This window comes from Dicentrarchus labrax, unplaced genomic scaffold (genome assembly GCF_905237075.1).
Source record: "Dicentrarchus labrax unplaced genomic scaffold, dlabrax2021, whole genome shotgun sequence".
Taxonomy (NCBI): domain Eukaryota; kingdom Metazoa; phylum Chordata; class Actinopteri; family Moronidae; genus Dicentrarchus; species Dicentrarchus labrax.
Window position 1 is genome coordinate 29693128 of NW_026136715.1, and position 21282 is coordinate 29714409.

Here is a 21282-nt window from a genome sequence, read left to right on the forward strand (position 1 = left end):
GGACTTGCAACCCCCAGGGAAGTTTTGGTGACCCCTCATTAGAGTCCTGTGCAGGTTAGGAACCACTGATCAATACTGGTGTAGATAATATAGATGACAGTAGGTCCACTCAATGGAGGGTTACAATAAGAGCTGCTCTTTAAGTAAGACATCTTTATTTAAGCTGGTATCATATATACAAGAATACCTTGCTGATGGAGCTGGACAACATTCAATGCCATTTACTCAACATATTCAGTTCAAATATCATGACAACGAAGGAACTGCTACTGTCTGAAAATGGTTGAATAATTCATGTATTAAAAATTCCAAGTCAAAGATTTGATTTTAATCAAGATATCTTACCAAAACATTTAATTACGAAGCAGTTTACATTCGAAGAGAAAAGATCTGACAGCACCCTCTGCTGTCCAGTGTGATGTTTCATTTGGGTACAGAGTGATCAAACCAGTGCATGGACCCTCAAAGAGCACGTCCAGCTATAGAAATCAGTTTGAAATGAAAAAATAATTGACATCTTCATCCATCCACAGGTTTTCGATTAAAAAGTGTTCCATGGTACCAATATCTGCTTGCCTTTCCAAAGAAAAGCAATCTTGTATGGCAACAGAGTGTGCTGATAATGTCTTCAGTGTGAAAACTGCAGCGCTGTTTAAGTGCCATTCAAGTCCATCTATGGCTCCAGGTTTTTAACAACTTCAGCCTCAGCAGGCACAGCGGAGCAAGCCGGGGCTTCCCCTTCAGCCTTCTCTGACTTTGGCAGCAAGTGCAGAGTTCTCCTGTCGAATAGCCTTGTAGTCATCCAGAATCCTCTCCAGGTTAGCCACAGTTTTGTTACCATTTTCTGTCTCAATCTGTGGACAATTTAAGATGTAAAAATGTAAATGTTCTGTACACCTCTGACTGACACAACAGACAAGTATTTCACAAAATGTTAGAATGTATGATGGTGTAACAATAATACTTGAATCAATTAAACAGTAAATCCTACCTGTTCTTCTAAATCTCGAATCTCTCTCAAGATTGTACCGGTGTCCTCAATGGTTTGGATCAACTGATTACAGTTCTATAGAGGAATGCAGGATGGAAAGATGATAACACATTCTCTGATAAGAGCTATAGATTAAGATGAATAGGGCTGCCCCCCTAATGCGCACTGTTGTATGTGCGGTAGTGATGCGCAGGTCGGGTTTTTTCCAACCCGCGGGTCCCGCATTTATTTAATAATTTGACCCGCTCTATCCCGCCCCACACAACCGCATATATTTTCACAAATCATTTAATTAGTATAAAGGTGCGACAACCAGTCAATTATTGGCTAGCTAACGACTGTTAGTCAACTAGGAAGATCTTTAGTCAGGGACAGCCCTAAAGATAAAATTGAAGAAATTTAACAGTGATGACATACTTCATGCAGGGCAGCCAGGTACTTGTAGGATTTGCGAACGGATTCATCTTTTTTGGCATCCTACAAATGACCATAAAAAAACTAGTTAGTCCAAAAACACATAAAACAGCAACATTCACTTGCGTAATAAATGGAACATCCCTTTACTCCATGAAGACAAAAAAACTGTTATGACATTGGCTGTATGTTTCGGGTTGTTGTCCTGTTGCAGAATAAATTTGGGGCCAATCATACACCTCCCTGACAGTATTGCATGATGGATAAGTATCTGCTTGTATTTCTCAGCATTGAGGACCCCATTAATCCTGACCAAATCTCCAACTCCTTTTGCAGAAATGTAGCCCCAAACATGCAAGGAACCTCCGCCATGCTTCACTGTTGCATGCAGACACTCATTATTAAACTGCTGTGATCAGCCTGTCAATCACTGCGGTCTGTGTTGAGGTCACACCCTTGCAGGTCTTTGATGCATTTTTTACATTTTCTGAGAGGGAGGGAGCTATCAGAATAGTTACATTTAAAGTATGACTATTTGTGAGTGAGTGACATGGCTGTTACATTTATACAAGTACTGGTCTACCAGCACACTGCTGACGCATGATGTAGTATGCACACGTAAACATAGAATGGAACTGAATAAATTTGACCGTAGATCCAACCTATTGTCACCAATTTATCACAATATCTCATCCAGCTATTCCAGTCAGTATCGGACCAATATTCAATATTCATATATAATCAGTATCAGATTGCTGCATCTTTGCATGATGTCTGCAGCCGAAAAAATAATGGGAATTCAGCTGCTTTGGATTGATGCTGGGTATGAAATACAAATGAATCCCGCACCCTGAGAAGATTCACATCACTAAGTTAGTTGTGAGAAGTTACTCTATATTGAAGTTATTTTACAGCCAGACAACTAAAACAGAACAAGGGTGCTGATAAAAAAAAAACCTCTGCTACCTTAAAGACCAGCTCATCAGTCACAGCAAAGGTCCTGTCCAGTTTTCCTGTTAGGTTGTTGATCTCTTTCTGGAGCTCCTTAGTGTCTGACAATATCTGCAAGCAAAGTGAGCACAGTGTTGATGAGCTGATACACAGCACACACTGATTGCAGTAACTTCACTGAAATTAATTAATTTTTCTTCAAAATGCTGCCATTTTAAATGCTACCATGATTGGGCCACTGCTGTACAGAGCACAAAAATCAAAGTTGTCAGAATATATTATGAGGCCTCACAGAAGGCCACCTGTCTCCAACTGGGTCTATTCAAACTAGCTGCGTTTGCTTGCTTGCTTTACATATTAGTTATGCCCAGAGAAATTCAGCTTCTTGTAATTTGCTTTTAGATTTACCTTTGTAATTTCTTCCTTCTGTTTCTTGATGTTGCTGACAATCTCTAGAATCCTCTGAGTGTATGCTGACCGTGACACATCCTGGGGAAGATTCTCTAACTCTGTTACCTATGTTGGAAGAGAACAGGCACAATACAAACAATCAAACACACATTAAGTACAACCAGCAAGGTGCTAACAGAAAACTAACTGCAATTCCTAACTCAATTGTGACAGAATTTAAAACAATACTGTGACAATTGCAAAAGTAACCTATGAGTACAGATGCGCTAATAAAGGTAATCTAAAACTTCTTTACTAGCTTTCAAAAGAAATGTAGAATTTTAGTCCATTACCAGTTGTTTGTATATTTCTTCCTTCTTCTTGGCCTCATCTGTAGACACACGGATTCTGTCATGCAAAGACTTGATTTCAGACAGCTTTCTGGATGACTCCAGCTAAGGAAAATGGAGACAAATGAGCACAATCGAATTGAGTTTCTACTGCAACAAATGAAGTGACAAATGTGTTGTTAGGCACTACTTACATCTTGGTTGCTGCAGATTTCTTTGAGTCTTCGGAGCTCGTCAATGAGTGGAGCACGGTGTTTTTCCCACTGAGAGGCCAGGTTCACCACCCGCTTGGCACTGGCCTCCACCAGAGCCTGGAGCAAGAGACACACGTTTCTACTATGTCTGAGTTTCCTGCTGGGTTTGATGAGAGAGACCTCACTCAGCCCTCTTACCTGAAGCTTTAGCAGGTTGTTGTCTGAATCTGGCAAAAGGTCGATTGTTTTCTTTTTCACCTGCATCTTCTCCTCTTTTTCAGAGTTTCTCTGCTCCCTATGCTTCAGCTCATCCAAAACCTACACCAAAACACATTGCACATGTGAAACAATAATTATGCATTTTGTACCTCCTGTTATGGAAGCTCACATCTACTCCACATTATTCCAAATACATCAGTGTTAACTCATTGGTACCTCCTCATCTACAGGCAGGTCTGACATTGTGGCCCCCTCATCAGATAGAATCGAGACAACTGGACACTGTAGATAACGATATCCCCTATTTGAGTAAGGACTTCCCTCTATCTACCTCCCAGTTTAAAAATGTTTGATCATGAATACTTTATTACTTCAAGTATCTTTAATGAAAGGAAGGGTAGGACTCAAAAGACAAAAGAGAAGTGTCAATTCACTCAACTCACTCAATAATGGTTGAGCACCATTAAGTAGGAAAAATTATAATAATAGTGAGAAGATCCATCCAGGAGGGCCTGATTTCTCACTGGATTCTCAACAGCAACCTGTGTTCACTGGGTGGTGGGCACTAGTACTAGACCTTCATCAGACCTTATTTGATGAAGGTGTAGTTCTGAAATATCGCAAACAAATATTGCAAGTTAGACAGCATTTATTTTTTGTAGCTTTTGATCTACCTATCCCACTCCTACGCACCTGTATTTCTCATGAAATACATGTGCAGGATTATTTTGTCTAATCTCCTAATGTAAAAAACCCCACAACCCAGAAAAACATAATAAAACAAACAAGATGGTCCTTGTTGGTCCTGCTTTATTTGTTAACAGGTTTGTGTTTGAGTGCATGTGTAGATTCACAGTTGGAAACCAAAATAAAGATATATATAAAAACTGACATTATCTTACATTATTATATATTACGGGCGGCTGTGGCTCAGAGGCAGAGCGGGTCGTTCCTTAATCGGAAGGTTGTGGGTTCAATCCCCGGCTCAGTTCGATCCCCTCCTGGTGCCACATGTCGAAGTATCCTTGAGCAAGATACTGAACCCCAAATTGCTCCTGATGCTGTGCATCGGTGTGTGAATGTGTATGAATGAGTTAGTTTCTGTTTGATGGACTTTGCCATCACTGAGTGAATGTGTGTGAAAGGGTGAATGTGGCACGTAGTGTAAAAGCGCTTTGAGTGGTCGGAAGACTAGAAAGGTGCTATACAAGTACGGGTCCATTTACCATTTACCATCATCATGTCAGTCTTCCTCAATTCCAAACACAAAATATTTGCTGGTTTAGAAGAGCAAGTGAACAGCTGGGCCATTTACAATAAGTAAATCATGTCTAGGTTACATCATTAGTCCATCAGGATAAGCTGAGGTGTGTGTGTTTGTTTTACCTGTGTATTAGTGACACTCATGTGCTTCATGTCTGCAGCTAGCTGGTCAACATCACTGCAGAGCTGCTGCAATTGCTGCTGGAGTGAAGTCAGCTCCTCCTGCTGATGGAGCTGGATATCAGTTTCTGACTGATGCCCAGTGGGGATGGAGCTGGTTACTGCAGCCGCCTCCTGGAGGACACACACAAGTGCATTAAACTCCTAAACATCCTCTATTTTAGGTTCTGTCCATGGAGTGCTCCTCACCTGAGCGAAGGTAAACTTCTGGGTGTGGGTGAAGTGGGTCCCCTTTGTCAGGACGTGGTCAGAGGGGGCAGAGCCTCTGAAGTTCTGCAGTAGCTCAGACAAGTCAGAGGTGGAGCATGGACCACCCAAGGCACTTTCAGGAAAGGGCAGTGCAGCAGAGCGCAGCTGCTCCTCGATGCGTTTACGCAGCCGGTTCAGTTTCCTGGAGCGATACTCCTGTTCATCAACAGACAAACTCATTTGTTAGTCAGCATTGCAGCCTTTCCTGAAAAGGCATAGGGCATCCAACACTAACCTTTTATGTACACTACAGTTCATAAGTTTGGAATCACCTGTCATATTAATGTTTTTCTTCTTTCCTTCAATAATGGCTTTTAACAGAGATAAAAACTGCATAATTCAGACACCAAATGTATTATTTACATTTGAAATAATTATTAATTTCTGATAATGGCCACCTCCTCTGGCATCATTCCTTACATATAGTATACATGCTTATGTATCTATGGGTAGATAGATTCCACTTGCTTCTAATTTCTACATCAGTTGCTGGTGCTGAGGTAGAACAGCTGAAAAATTTTATGTTCCTGGGAATCAACATCACAGAGAACCTATCATGGTCTTCTCACATCCCCACCCTAATCACAAATTGTGGAATTTCGCTACTATTGGTATAAAATACAAAATTTCTGATATTGTGACTTGCAACCATAGCATTTAACATTGTGCCAACCAACCTTGTCATGTGGCTGCAATACCGTAAATCTTCTAATAATAGCTGGGCCTTTTTGCTTAAATCACTGCTCTTTAACTGTACTACTTCTGTAGAGTTTTGCTCAGCAAATATGACAACAAACATCTTACAGTAAATTTCAGGTAGTACTTTTTTCCTCTGTGACACTTGTTTTATGGCAGCCGAAGTTACACAACAGTAACAAGGAAACCATCTAAAACTGTCTGAAAAGTGAATATGATTGAATTGAGAATAATGATTTGCCTGTGGTGTGAGGCGAGACAGGAGTCCTTGACTGTTCCACTCTATGTCCCACTCCTGAGCAGCGCTCAGCTCAGCTGTGTGCTGCTCCAATATGGATGCCACAACTGAGGCATGATGGGCAGGCTGGGCAGTCACAGGGGGAAGAATGTCCCACTGGAAGTCCTTTACCTCTGAAATCAGACAAACTTTTTTACACTTTCTTTACCACGTGTAATGCAAAGAGTTTTTCTTCATGCAGTGATTTCACCAGAAACCTGACTGAACTGAATCGAACCCAAAATGTTACATTTTGTTACGTGATGCAGAGCTTTGGCTTCTCCTGGCATCATTTCCACAAAATCAGTAGTCAAAAGTTGACCAGCCATCAGCTCCCGTTTACCTTCATTCTACATTTACATTTTGCCACTACATTTTCCACTAACTAAAAGCTAATATTATAACTACAAAGTATAATTATAGATTCGTTTTTTTTTATTAAATCCACAAACGATGTGTTAACTATTCATGAATTGTATTACAAATGCTGCTGCAAAGTTTGAAATTTTCGTACAAAATAATGACAACAAAACTTGGTGAAAGGTCATACGTATGGTAAATGGTAAATGGACCTGTACTTGTATAGTGCCTTTCTAGTCTTCCGACCACTCAAAGCACTTTTACACTACATTTTACATTTACATTCACCGTTTCACACACATTTACTCAGTGATGGCAAAGCCCATCAAACAGAAACTAACTCATTCATACACATTCACACACTGATGCACAGCATCAGGAGCAATTTGGGGTTCAGTATCTTGCTCAAGGATACTTCGACATGTGGCACCAGGAGCCGGGGATCGAACCTTCCGATTAGGGGATGACCCGCTCTGCCTCTGCACCACAGCCGCCCCTAATATGTGCAGTAGGAGGCCTACCTTTCAGCTGCTTCTGTCCCAGACCTTTTGTGCAGTGTGGTAAACTGAGAGGCTGGACATGGAAGCTGTGAAATGCTCCTGGACTCTACACAGGAAGGAAGCTGAACTTGTCATAAAAAAACAAACATCATAATAGCTTTCCCCTATTTGATGACATATTTGTCCTATAGAGTTGCAAAATAGTATAAAATTAATAAGCAGTATTAAAAAAATAAAAAATACAAGTTTTCCTTTAATATTCAGGATAATTCACCGATAGAAATTTTTTACTGTATTAATTTGTTTTTCTTGTTTCCATTACACTGAGAAATCAATTTGTTATGGCAGATGACTACAATACCCACAAGCCTCAGCTGCCAACAATGTACTTTTAGTATATTTCATGTACACATGATTCAGTTCAGAAGTTGAAAAAACACCATTAAAATGGATGCAAATTGTTTTCCAGATATAAAAATAAAATTTTGAAGGCTTTACTTGTGTTTCACAGTGCATTGGCAGTCTGCAGTTTGAAGGCAGCCAGGGCACAGCCAGCTGGGCTTTAATTGCAGCAGCGATGGCTCTCTGGAGGACCACCGATTTACCTACAGGAATATAAGACAGATTAGGATGATTCATAAAATACCTAGATGGACGATATCTCTAAAGAAACCATAACAGCATATTAATTGCAAAATTAAGACTACATAGCAATAAATCAGACATTCAGACGTTACTAATCAAAACTATACACACCTGACAGTGACACCACAACTATAGAAGCTGATGCTTTTCTGAGGATGTCACCCTTCCAAACTTCAACACAACACAGACTGAGAATATGGATAAATCACTCACCCTTGAAGAACTGAAGAAAACTGTACTCATGTCCAACAACAAATTACGGCAAAACCAAAACAAAGACCCTACACATTGCTTCAACTAGTGCCCTATATCTTTGCCTGGATTGATATTAAACAGAACATCTGTAAAGAATCTTCCTATTCAGCATATTGCATTTATAGACAAATCAATAAGGACCCATGGCTGCTTCAGTTTCAACACCATAAGTACTACTCTCACTGTCTCATTGGTGAAATACTTAACACCAAATTATCCCCTTCTACTTTCACTCCTATCTGCCATAAATGGTAATGGTAAATGGACCTGTACTTGTATAGCCCCTTTCTAGTCTTCCAACCCCTCAAAGCGCTTTTACACTACGTGAGACATTCACCCTTTCACACACATTCACTCAGTGATGGCAAAGTCCATCGAACAGAAACTAATGCACGGCATCGGGAGCAATTTGGGCTTCAGTATCTTGCTCAAGGATACAAGGATCGAACCCACAACCTTCAGATTAAGGAACGACCCGCTCTGCCACAACCGCCCCGATAACCCATAACCCTATGTTTAAGAGGAATAACCAGCCATGGGTCAGTGGCAGCTCACTCATGACCTTTTTCAGCAAACAACCTACCCCACCACTGTCACTAGTGGTATACACAGTTGAAAGAGACCTTAAAAGGAGAAAACTGATTTCTTTAACTTCCACAAATTCACCCCCCTCTCTCGCAGATTTCCAAACCTTACACAAAATGTAACATATGGGTCACGCTACAGGTGTCTACACGCTACGCTTGTCTATTGCATGGACAACCACTTCCATGCATTCTGGCTTTGCACACCAGTTGGACGATTTTGGTCGGGGTCTTTGGAAAGCGGTCCAAGATGCTCAAACTCAGCATCTCTCTAACATATGGATACACTGGTATTCTATGTTGTACCTGTTGGTTGGTCTGAGGACTGCGCACTCTCTCTGGGCAGCTTCTCCACCAGGAACATGAGCAGGGAGCGAATCTCTGGCTCGTTGCTGTACAAAAACGTCTGGTAGCCTATCTCTCCTTTATAACCAATGTCCTGGAAAACAACAGTTTGACATATTATGAATACTACTGAGGAACTACAGGCAGGGACTCATACAAGTGTGCTTATAATTAAAAGTCCAGTGTATAACATTTAGGACGATCTATTGTCAGAAATGGAATATAATATTCATAGGTATGTTTTTATTGTTTATATTTTATTTATTTATTACCCTAACCCTAACCCTTATAGTTATCTTAAAATTAGTCATTTTTATCTACGCCACCATGTTGAACCGTTATGTTTCTACAGTAGCCCAATACGGACAAACCAAACACTGGCTCTAGATAAGGGCATTCGTGTTTTTTATTTTCCTTTAAAAAAATATTTTAACTGAAGCTCCACTTCATAGCTTCAGCGCTTTCAACCACATATCAGCTGTCAACTGAGTTTGTCAGTTGTCAAAGCTTGTCTTTAAATGTTGCAACTGTAAAGTTCGATTTCCATAACAGCTTTTTCTGTCAGGAGTCCTAGAACTTGAAATTTGCTCTTAAGTTCATCACTTTAAAGAGAGTTAACAAACTTGATTACAGCAACAATCGTGTAATCATGTATAGTTTTTTCATGTTATATCTTTAAATGTGTGTTTTATGTATCTTTATGTATTATGTTTACCTCTTTCTACCTTACTGTCCACTTTATTTTCTTAAAAGCCCTTCTAGGGACCGGTGTGGCAAAAATTTGATTTTCATGCATTAACCTTTCAAGTGATAAGAACATGTGCAGTTTAAGATGGTTATTCAGTCACATGCTGCTTCTTCCTTTATTGTTCCAATTCAAACACTGATTAGAAGGTCCATTTGTCTGCATTAAGTTTCAGAGTTAGGCATGTTCCGATACGAAAAAAGGTCATGTTACAATTATCTTGGCCACAATAACTGCGTTGACAATTGAAATATTCTCCCGATAATCAACAAAATGACATGAAAACATCAGTTTACATTTTGTTAAAAAAAAAACATAAATATAGCAGTATATATATATATATATATATATATATATACACACACACACACACACACACACACATACACACACACTGTTGCCCATAAAGTTGGAATAAAATATTTTTTACCTCTTCTCATGAAATGATTGTGACAATGTGATTTATTCTTGATAGATAAAGTGAGTATCTTCTCAAAACTGTATTTATCAATCTCTTACAAACATCAAAGTGAAAATTAAATCACAATCAACCTTTGCAAACTGTGTATTCAGGCTTAACCAAAATTGGGGGTATTGAACAATAGGATTAAGGGCTTTGTTTAAATTTTTCAACCTTGGTCAATTTTTTTTTTTCAGGAAACACATATTCAAGGGGATTTCATGTATTAGAATGTCCAATTTTAAGGCTGCTACATACTCGCCGTTCCCGACCTGTCGCGCGACAATGTGACGTCAAACTGACATAGATCTCGCTGGTGCGCCAGGTTTTTTTTTTTTTTTTCAGCTGAGTGCACCGTTCCAAACCTGTAGCGCGACAATGTGACGTCACGGGAGCGCCGTAACTATTTATACTTGTGCGTGGTGGTCGCACCACTAGTTGCAGTCTTCTCCTGAACAGAGGTGTCGCAACTGAGGAAAGGCTACCGACTTTGCTATTTCTACGCACTAGAAGAAGAAGAAAAAGGTTAACAATGACAGAACTGGCAGCAGCATTTTTGGGATTTTCCAAATCGGACGCAGAGGTTCTTCCAAATTTTCCTCCACACCCATGGACAGTTCAACCCCCCTCCCCACCACCATCACCAAGGATCAGGTGAGCAGAGAGCTGAGGAGGCTTCGTCCAAAGAAAGCAGCGGGCCCAGACAGAGTGTGTCCACGGATGCTTAAAGCCTGTTCTGCTGAACTGGGGGAGCTACTCCAGCATGTTTTCAACCTGAACCTGCAGCTGGGGAGGGTCCCAGTGCTATGGAAGACTTCATGTCTCATCCTGGTTCCTAAGAAAAAACACCCCAGGGAGCCGGGTGACTTCGGACCAGTAGCACTGACGTCACACATAATGAAGACCTTCGAACGGCTGCTGCTCCATGTCCTCAGACCCCCAGGTCCAGCACGCACAAGATCCACTGCAGTTTGGACACCAGGAGAAGGAGGACGTGGAGGATGCCATCCTCTATCTGCTCCGTAGGGCGTACTCTCATCTGGACAAGGAGAGCAGCGCTGTGAGAATCGCATTTTCTTATTTCTCCAGCGCCTTCAACACCATCCGGCCGCTCCTGCTGAGAGACAAGCTAACAGAGATGAGGGTGGACCCACTCCTGATGACATGGATTACGGACTACCTCACGGAGAGACCACAATAGGTCAGACTGAAGGGCTGCACATCAGACACTGTGGTCAGCAGCACCGGAGCACCACAGGGGACCGTGCTCTCACCCATCCTCTTCACCTTGTACACATCTGACTTCCAGTATAACTCTGGGCTCTGCCTAGAGGTGGGCGATATATATATCGTTTGCGATAATATCGCCATTGTTGTTTTGACGATGTGCAAATTTCCATTATCGAGTATTCAAATTACTTCGCCAAAAATATTGAAACGCATGCGGAAACTCCTCACATCCACTTAATACACGGTGCAGCAACGCTCTCTACAGCATGGCAGGATTCAGTCACACCACTAGTGGGCCTACGTGATCACATGACGTGATCACATGACCTCTCGCTAGCATCCTCCTTGCAACAGTTTAGCAGCAGTGTTGTGATGGTAGAGAGAAAATGCAAGCACCTCCAGTCCCTGAAGCTACCGGTACTTCAGATGATTTAGTGCCAAGACGTGGGTCTACCTCTCTGGCATGGAAATGGTTTAGTTCCGAAAATACTTTTTAGCGCAGCGCTCAGAGCGCTTCAAGTTGAAATCTGTTCAACTTTTAACACCGCTGGGCACTCGGAAAATGAGTTTTTGAGCGCTCTCAGCCCTAAAAACGCGTTTGGTGGACACAAGCCCTAACTCAGACAATTCCAATCACATTTTAAAGGATATCGACTGATTATCATTATCGCCAAAATCCCCCAAAATAACGACATATTTTTTGCCCATATCGCCCACCCCTAGCTCTGCCACATGCAGAAATACTCGTACGACATGCGATAGTTGGCTGTATCAAGGATGGACGGGAGGGGGGGTACAGAAACCTGGTCGAGGACTTCGTGAGGTGGTGCAGGTCTCTCCATCTGCAGCTGAACAGCTCCAAGATCAAGGAGAGGGTGCTGGACTTCAGAAGGAAGAAACCACATCTCCAACCCGTGTCCATCAAGGGGGGCGATGCAGAGGTGGTCAGGGCTAGGGCTGAGCAATATGGACCAAAAGTCATATCCCGATATATTTAGGCTGAACATCGATATACGATATATAACCCGATATTTTTTCCGCAAAGTGAGAGCAAATGTTCAGTCTCTCTCACTCTCTCTCTTTCTCTCTCTCACACACGCCAACGTTACGTTAGCTAACGTTAGCACGTTAAGTTAACTGTAACATCAATTAATTACTCAACAGTTAGCTTACCTAACAGTCTGACAACGTTACAGTCTAAATTATGGATATGAACACAAACATTACGTTGGGTTATTGAAAGAGGAGCGGTGGTGGCGGGGGCGCGGGGAGCAGTGCAGAGAGCTCAGGGTCAGCAGCTTGCTTGGAGCAAGGATCACAGGGCAAATCTGAACTATATCGATATATGCGATATGGTCTAATTCCATATCACATTTAAAAATATATCGATATATTTTTTATATTGATATATCGCCCAGCCCTAGTCAGGGCATATAAATATCTGGGGCTGCGGCTGGATGACAAGCTGGACTAGACAGCAGATATGGAAACTTTACACAGCAAAGGGCAGAGCCGTCTGTAATTCCTGAGAAGGCTGGGGTCCTTCAACATCTGTAAAAAACTGCTGCAGATGTTTTACCAGTCTGTGGTGGCCAGCATCCTCTTTTATGCTGTGGAGGAAGCAGCAAGAAGAGAGACGCCAGTCGACTAGACAGACTGGTGAGGAGAGCTGGCTCAGTAGTGGGCACAGAGCTGGACTCTCTGGTGACAGTGGCAGAGAGAAGGACCCTGGACAAATTTCTGTCCATACTGGACAACGCCCAGCACCCTCTGCACAACACCTTCACCAGGCAGAGGAGTGTGTTCAGTGGCAGACTGTTGTCCCAATCCAGCTCCACCAACAGACTCAAAAACTCTTTCGTCCCCCTGGCCATCAGACTGTACAACAGCTCTTAGTCAAGGAAGGGAGGACAATAGACAATAGAAATTAGACAATGGACAATTTCTACCTCCATTTGCACTCCACTCCATTTGCACTGTTTACTGTTTGCACTGTTTACTGTAGCTACTGTGTTATAAGTTTATTTTATTTTATTTACTTACTGCATACAAACTTTAAGCAGGAAAAGGACAACACAGCGAATGTCTTGCCTTTCATAGCGCCAAACAATTGTTACGCATTAATTTGTTTCACCTCAGTAACTGGGACTTAGTATGTAATCACATATCGCACCTGGTCAAAGGTGATTACTGATGTGTATAAACAGGATTATAGGAATTCGAACTGAGCAGGTCTAGATCGTATCTTTATAAAATTTCCACACATTCAGTTTAACTTTTTTTGTGGGGGATACAACATAAAGGCTGAGCCTTTAGTCATAGTGACAGTGACAGTCTTAGGATTTTGGAATGACTATTAACAAGCTATTAGTCTACTGGTCTTCGAACATTTATGATATTTATTTAATTATTTAAATCTATTTTAGCAGTTGGGTGATCAACTCCCCCAGTACTTCAAACTCAGGCTTTAAGACCGCTAACTAGCTTGTGGCAGCAGCTGGGAAAGTTAGCACATGCAGCAGTGCTGTGTTACAAGCAGTGATAGCAAGTTACTAAAAAATAGCAATTAGTTACTTCATTCAAAAGTGAATTACTTTATCCATTACTGTACGGTATATAAAAGTTATTAATTACTCTGTAAAGTTACTTTTAAATGTGTGTTTCAGTTCTTTTTTTAAAGCAAACAGCTGTCGGCTATATTATTTGAGTGTTGCTATGGGACAAATATATCTAGTTATTATTAATCCCAACCATCAGGGGGCAGCAACAAGTAGAGTTCTTCCCTGTAAGCTACACCTACTGCCTTGGTTAGTAGACAACAGGACTGTCACTTTTTTTTTCTGTGGCTCAGGAGGTCCACTAATCAGAAGGTTGGCGGTTCAATCCTCAGCTCCTCCCACTGAATGTCAAAGTGTCCTTGAGCAAGATACTGAACCCAAAATTGCTCCCAATGCTGTGCATGGGTGTGTAAATGTGAGTGACTGATTTAGTTTCTGTTTGCCTTTGCCATCAGTGTATGAATGTGTGTAAATGGGTGAATGTGGCATATAGTTTTAAAGCGCTTTGAGTGGTCGGAACACTAGAAAGGCGCTATACAAGTACAGTCCATTTACCATTTATTCAAAATTTGTTAAAATGTGGTTGATTATCAAAGTGTAATTACCTGACAGTAAATTAACCTAGTTGTTTACTACTAAAATGAAGGACAATAGTGAGCAAAGTATGGAGCAAAGTCGTCCTGCGCTGATAATTGCGAAACTAAAGCATCTAATAAGCAGTGTGCTTCTGCTGACTTTGTACAACAACAATGAATCTGCAGACTCACTTGCTAACGTTACCTTACCACCCAAGTGAGGCAGTGGAGCGCATCTGGCCACTTGCCAGAAGCTTGTTAAAATGCCATAACCAATCAGAGAGCAAGATTTAGAAGCAAGGATATGCGGACATGGACCAAATGTCTTATCGCATAGAACTTTTAAATTGTGTTTTTCTGAGTGCTGTAATACATGTTTTTATTGATAATTTATTCAAATGAATTGCGCTTCATCTGAAATTTGATCGAATGTGATTTTTATTGTTATTGTGTTATTTATTTATTTATTTATTTATTTATTTATTACTTTACTAGTTACCGCTAAAAATAATTACAGTGAAGCGTTACTCCCAACACTGGTTACAAGAGAAAAGGTCTCCCTGTGACAGGTATATCCCACGGATTAAAAGTGCATTGACTAAGACCCTCCTTGTTAACTAAGTTTTACTCGTTTTAGGGGACAGCCTTATAGGACTGTATGCTAGGAAAATGTTTTAATCACAATAATTCCCATGATTGGGCATTATAAAATACACACCAATATAGTATTGTATAAAATAGTAGCCCTATAGAAAGAAAAAAAACTGAACCCTCATTCCCCACCCCTTTGGTTATTTAGAATAGACATAAGGAACAATGCCTACAAACAATAAACCTATTCCAATTTTATTTCTGCATTATTTTAAAGTTTCAGTGTGTAGGATTTAGTGGCATCTAGGGATGTCGTTGCAGACTGCAACCCCCTTGCTTCACACTCCCCTTCCAAGTGCAAAAGAGAAACTCCAGTAGCCAAAAAAATTGTGAATGCCTCTATGTGGAGTCAGTGCTTCTAAGCTACTGTAGAGACATGTCAGTTCAACTTGGCGAATTACACATGGAAGGCGACCCCTGTCATCTGTAGATATAAAAAGCTCATTCTAAAGGTAACAAAAACATAAAAATTCCTATATCCAGGCTATTAAACACTAATGAAAAGCTAACTATGAATATTATATTCCATTCCTGCCAATAGATTCGCCTACTTGGTACACACTGGACCTTTAAGTGCCTGATATTATTATTATTATTTTAGTCCTGAAATGTTAATGTTAATCCTGGTTCAAAAATGTAAAGCACTTTGTAACTTTGCTTTGACAAGCGCTGTATAAATAAAGTCGATTTATTATAGAGCTCGCAGGGGTCTTACCTGACAGGACTGTGCCAGACTCATGCCCACTCTAAAGCGGGCGGACATGCCTGGAGGAAGGGAGGTGGGCAGCGCATTGCCCAGGCCTGGATCGATCACCCGGATACATCTGACCACCGCCTCCACTATAAGCTCACTGCTGAACAGTTTGATGCTGTCAATCTCCTCGCTCGCCTCCCTATGGATCACAAGATACAAGTTAGTTACACAGCTAACGTTACTCATACTTATCTTGTTCAATGCAAGCTCACAAACCTCGCCTTAAATAATCCACATCATCTCTGATCATATGATGGGCTTACGTTCACTAACGTTACATGAATAGTTTTTGACTACCAAATTTAACATTAGTCAGCTAACGTATCACTTAACTTAACGTTAACTTCAAGCTGACATTGTACCCAACTGTAAATTAATAAAATGTTGATACTTACATGCCGACTTGTTTGAGGGCGTGAATCAAAATTTTGTCAACTTCTTCCATCACTGAAGTTTTTATTAAGATGTAGCTACTACCTAACAGACAGGAGAGACGTTAAAAGAGCACCTGATGCTAGCGGTTAATTCATAACATCCAGTTAGCTAATATTAGTGTGAGTTTCCCTCGGATGAAAGCAGGCAATAGAACTAAGGTTAGCTACCATCTTCTGTTAGCTAACTTAGAAACTAGCTACTAACAGCTACTTCATTAGCAAGGCAGACAAAATCCATTGTATTCTTCATTGCATTTAAAGCGTTTCGCTACAAATGCGCTCTTGATATAAAGACATATTTGTTTTGCATTCCTTACTAATTGAACTGGACCGGTACTATCTGCTACAAACGTAACAAATCTGACATTTGCTGTCTTGTTTAGTGTGGAAAGGAAGTAATAGGGAAATAAAGCAGCGGTGTTTCTGGGAACAGAAGTTTTATCTCGACTTGCTGTCGTCGAACAAATGGCAATTCAGCAACCTAGAAATACACTTCCCAGCATGCACCAAAAGAGACAGTCTCATGACCGGATGTCATTTTTTTTTCTATGGATGTAGTTTTTCTCCCAGGTTGGCGAAGTTTATAACCCACCCTATTCTTGGCTAGTACTCGTTGTCTTTATTGGTTTGGTTGGTCAGGTTTAGGCATGAGGAGAGAGATTGGTTAGGGTTAACGTAAGAATGCCACAGTAAACCTATAAGAGGTAGAGTACTGAATGAAAATGGGTTCATTAATCGGAGCTTCCGTTACAGTGACCTATCCTGGCAAAGTACAAGGCTGCAGTCAAATTAGACAGGCTGGTTGGTGGGTGGACAAGAGGCTTTTAATTACATACCCGCGTGCACGCGCGCGCACGAACCCGCACCTCAATGAGCAGTATTGGGAGAAACTGTTTGTAGAAAACACCTTTTGTTCTGAAGCATCTTTGCTTTGATCACCCTTGGATTTAAAGTATCTTTGCTTTGAAAATTCTTATCTTTATCATGTTTTATTTACAAATAAAGATTGATGAATGTGTGTATTGTGTTATTAATAATAATAATAATATTGAGGAGAGAATGCTGGGAAGATATGGCATAAGTTGGGTGTGCTTGTGTTACTACGACGGGGGGGATGGGGAACACTCAAAGATTTTTATTAAGGTACATCCTTTTCAATTTTTCCAAATTTGGAAAAAAACTCGCTCACACAGAACAGATGATGCTGGCATGCATAAAAACTGTTTAGTTAGTAGAAACAAATGAGGGTACACACTTTGATGTTTCAACCAGTAAGCCAGTGGGTCTTCTGATCTTTCCAGCGGTGGGTCAGTCATGTACCACTGCACCTCCACTGTGGCATACGCTGTGGCATTCCTTGCCCTCCATGCTTCTGAGGCATCTCTGTCTAGAGTTGCCTCATATCATCATGATAATCAGTACTGAAAGGTTTCAATTTGTTTTTTTTTAACTAGTACTTATTTTGTCCTGCATTTTATCAATTAACTATAACAATCTGTGGATGATTCCAACATATGTTGGTGCTGGTTGAGCTGATGCGGGGGACTGTTCTCTTATTAGTTGTAAACATTGTGCAGTCAGTCGTTTTACTGATGCTTGTACTTGTAGAATCCTATGGTTTTAAATCTAGGATCCAGCAGTGTTGAAAGGGTCAGCGCAGTTTGGTTCTCTGTAGTGTCAAATTTGTTGAGCATCACTGACACCAAGTTCTGTTCCAGTTGTTTAGCGGTGTTGTGGCTTATGTTTCCCACTGTGTCATATAAATATAACATCAACATTTTTATCATTGGAATAACCTTTGACCCTGAGACTCTCTTCTCCTAAGACAGCTCTACTATTGCCTGGTAAAAGGGGGCAAGCAATTGCAGGCATGCAGCAGCTGTTTTATAGTCCTCAGAGGACAGAGGTCTCACATCGGTTCTCAGCGTCTCAAGAGCTGCCCCCACTGACTGTCTCTCTTTGAAAAGGCATTGTAGCATGAGGAAGGTGCTGTTCCAGTGTGTGTCCACCTCCTGAATAAGCTTCATCACTGGACAGTTCATCTGCTCCCGCACTTCTCTGAGCTTCTCTTTTGCTGTTGTGCTGGTTTTGAAGAATGTGACAACTTTTCGTGCCTTTGTGTGAGGTCTTCTAGGCCAGGAGTTGCATCAAGAGACTTCTTCACCACTAGATTTAGTGAATGAGCAAAGCAAAGTGCATGTCTTAGATTTAAACTTCTGACAGAGGGAACCATATTAGCTCCTGCATCTGTCACAATCGAGGTCACTTTGCCTTCAATAGATAGATAGATAGATAGATGGATAGATAATTCCTTTATTTATCCCCCTAAGGAGAAATTCAGGTTGACACAGCAGCAATTGGGAAAAGCAGCGCAAAAACAGAAAACAAAAATATTTCTAATATTATTAATAGTCGAAGATATAAAAACTATAAAGTATATAGACTATTTGTTGTTCAAGTAGGACAAGGAGTCCAAAATATGAGCAGAGAATTAAACTTGACTAAAACTAAAAAAACTAAACTAAACTAAAACTACTAAACTACTAAAGTGGAAATTAAATATAAATAGTGCAAAAGGTTTGTGCATTGTAGGTAGGAGTTCTTAACCAGTCTTTGTCTGCTGGGGTTGGAGGTACTGGGTGCTGTGGCGAGTCTGATGGCAGATGGTACAAATGAGCCTCCAAACCGCTTTGAGGTACAGGGCTGGGTCAGTCTGTAGCTGAAGATGCTCCTGAGCTGCCTCCGTTCAGCGTGGAGAGGATGAGTGGGGTTGTCCATGATGGCTTTCAGCTTCCCTGGGATGACGTGTCTGCAGGTCTGCAACGGTGGAGTGGATGACGTCACAGGCGTGCGCCGCTACTGCCGATGGAGGAATGTAAACAGTGACGACAATAGTGGCCGTAAACTCACGGGGCAGATAGTATGGCCAGAGAATGTCTAATAAGGACGTAGACTGGCTCTGGTATGGCCTTAACCATATGGCCAGCAGTTCAATATCAGGGGCCCGTTTAAGAAAGCAGGTTTAGTGAAAACTCTGAGTTAGTTAACCCTGAGGTGACTGCGGTCAAGCCAGCCATAACTTCGATCTCCGTGGTCAAATCAGCCGCACGTAAATTTCGACTGTGCGATTATTCTCAGCATTACGGTAAATGCGAAGAAACAGCGTATTCACTTCCGGTATTCAAAATAAAGGTATTAGGAACATTAAGCTATAATTCGAACCTATATTTAAAATAAAATATGTTGCATTAAAGTTTTCCATGCGCCCATGATGAATAAAAAACACCTCATATCGAGTATCTTTACTGCGCCACTGTAGAGAGATGTCAAAATAAAAGTCCCATATTTATGCCTCCAGAGATTGCACATTTGATCATATTTGAGCTACTGTAAAAACATATTGCTCAATATTTCCTGGCTAAGGATTGTATATCTGAGTTCTGCACATCTAAGACTACAGACACACTCAATATCAAGGACTTTTACTGTACCAATTTGGAGAAATTTAAGAACAAAATTCCATATGTTTACCTCCAAGTGGCACATTTGATCATATTTGAGCTACTGTAAAAACATATTGCTCAATATTTCCTGGCTAAGGATGGTATATCTGAGTTCTGCACATCTAAGACTACAGACACACTCAATATCAAGGACTTTTACTGTACCAATTTGGAGAAATTTAAGAACAAAATTCCATATGTTTACCTCCAAGTGGCATATTTCACCATATTTGAGCTACGATAAAATATTATTGCTCAATATTTCCTGGCTAAGGATGATATATTTGACTTCTACACATGTAAGACTACACACATACTCAATATCATGCATTTTTACTGTACCAATTTGGAGAAATTTAAGAACAAAAGTCCATATTTGTGCCTCTAAGTGGCATATTTGACCATATTTGAGGTACTGTAAAAACATATTCTTCAATATTTCATGGCTAAGGATGGTCTATCTGACTTCTACACATCTAAGACTACACACATACTCAATATCAAGCACTTTTACTGCAGCAATTTGGAGAAATTAAACAATAAAAGTCCTTATTTTTACCTTCAAGTGGCACATTTGATTATATTTGAGCTACTGTGAAAACATATTGCTCAATATTTCCTGGATATGGACGGTATATCTGACTTCTACACATCTAAGACTACACACACACTTAATATCAAGCATTTTTACTGTACCAATTTGGGGAAATTCAACAATAAAAGTCCTTATTTTTACCTCCAAGTGGCACATTTGACCATATTTGAGCTACTGTAAAAACATATTGCTCAATATTTCCTGGCTAAGGATGGTAAATCTGACTTCTGCACATCTAACACTACACACACACTCAATATCAAGCACTTTTACTGCAGCAATTTGGAGAAATTCAACAATAAAAGTCCTTATTTTTACCTCCAAGTGGCACATTTGACCACATTTGAGCTACTGTAAAAACATATTGCTCAATATTTCATGGCTGAAGATGGTATATTTGACTTCTACACATCTAAGACTACACACATACTCAATATCAAGCACTTTTACTGCAGCAATTTGGAGAAATTTAAGAACTAAAGTCCATATTTGTACCTCCACGTTGCATATTTCACCATATTTGAGCTACTGTAAAATAATATTGCTCAATATTTCCTGGCTAAGGATGATATATTTGACTTCTACACATCTAAGACTACACACATACTCAATATCATGCATTTTTACTACAGCAATGTGGAGAAAGTTAAGAACAAAAGTCCATATTTGTACCTCCACGTTGCATATTTCACTATATTTGAGCTACTGTAAAAACATATTGCTCAATATTTCCTGGCTAAGGATGGTACATCTGACTTCTGCACATCTAAGACTACAAGTATACTTAATATCAACCATTTTTACTGCAGCAATTTGGAGAAATTTAAGAACAAAAGTCCATATGTGTACCTCCAAGTGGCATATTTGACCACATTTGAGCTTCTGTAAAATTATATTGCTCAATATTTCATGGC

General features: G+C 40.5%; 1 protein-coding gene across 1 annotated transcript; it reads right to left on the reverse strand.

Annotated features, from left to right (window-relative positions):
* Window positions 1-133: 133 nt before the first annotated feature.
* On the reverse strand, window positions 134-16670 carry ccdc22 (coiled-coil domain containing 22). The gene is made up of 16 exons (XM_051426027.1): window positions 16232-16670; window positions 15798-15975; window positions 8825-8957; window positions 7533-7639; window positions 7056-7140; window positions 6139-6308; window positions 5142-5357; window positions 4896-5066; window positions 3489-3608; window positions 3291-3407; window positions 3100-3201; window positions 2765-2872; window positions 2372-2467; window positions 1409-1468; window positions 992-1066; window positions 134-854 (listed from the first exon to the last, which is right to left on the reverse strand). The coding sequence occupies exons 1-16, from the start codon at window positions 16279-16281 to the stop codon at window positions 741-743; spliced, it is 1902 nt and encodes a 633-aa protein (XP_051281987.1). The 5' UTR covers window positions 16282-16670; the 3' UTR covers window positions 134-740.
* Between the last annotated feature and the right edge of the window lie 4612 nt (window positions 16671-21282).

Excerpts from the sequence above, each read along its gene's own strand:
- ccdc22 (XM_051426027.1), bottom strand. The coding sequence starts at position 16,281 with ATGGAAGAAGTTGACAAAATTTTGATTCACGCCCTCAAACAAGTCGGC. Across the intron at positions 2,873-3,099 it reads AAGAAATATACAAACAACTG|GTAACAGAGTTAGAGAATCT; the intron begins GTAATGGACTAA and ends CTTCCAACATAG. Across the intron at positions 1,469-2,371 it reads CTGATGAGCTGGTCTTTAAG|GATGCCAAAAAAGATGAATC; the intron begins GTAGCAGAGGTT and ends GGTCATTTGTAG.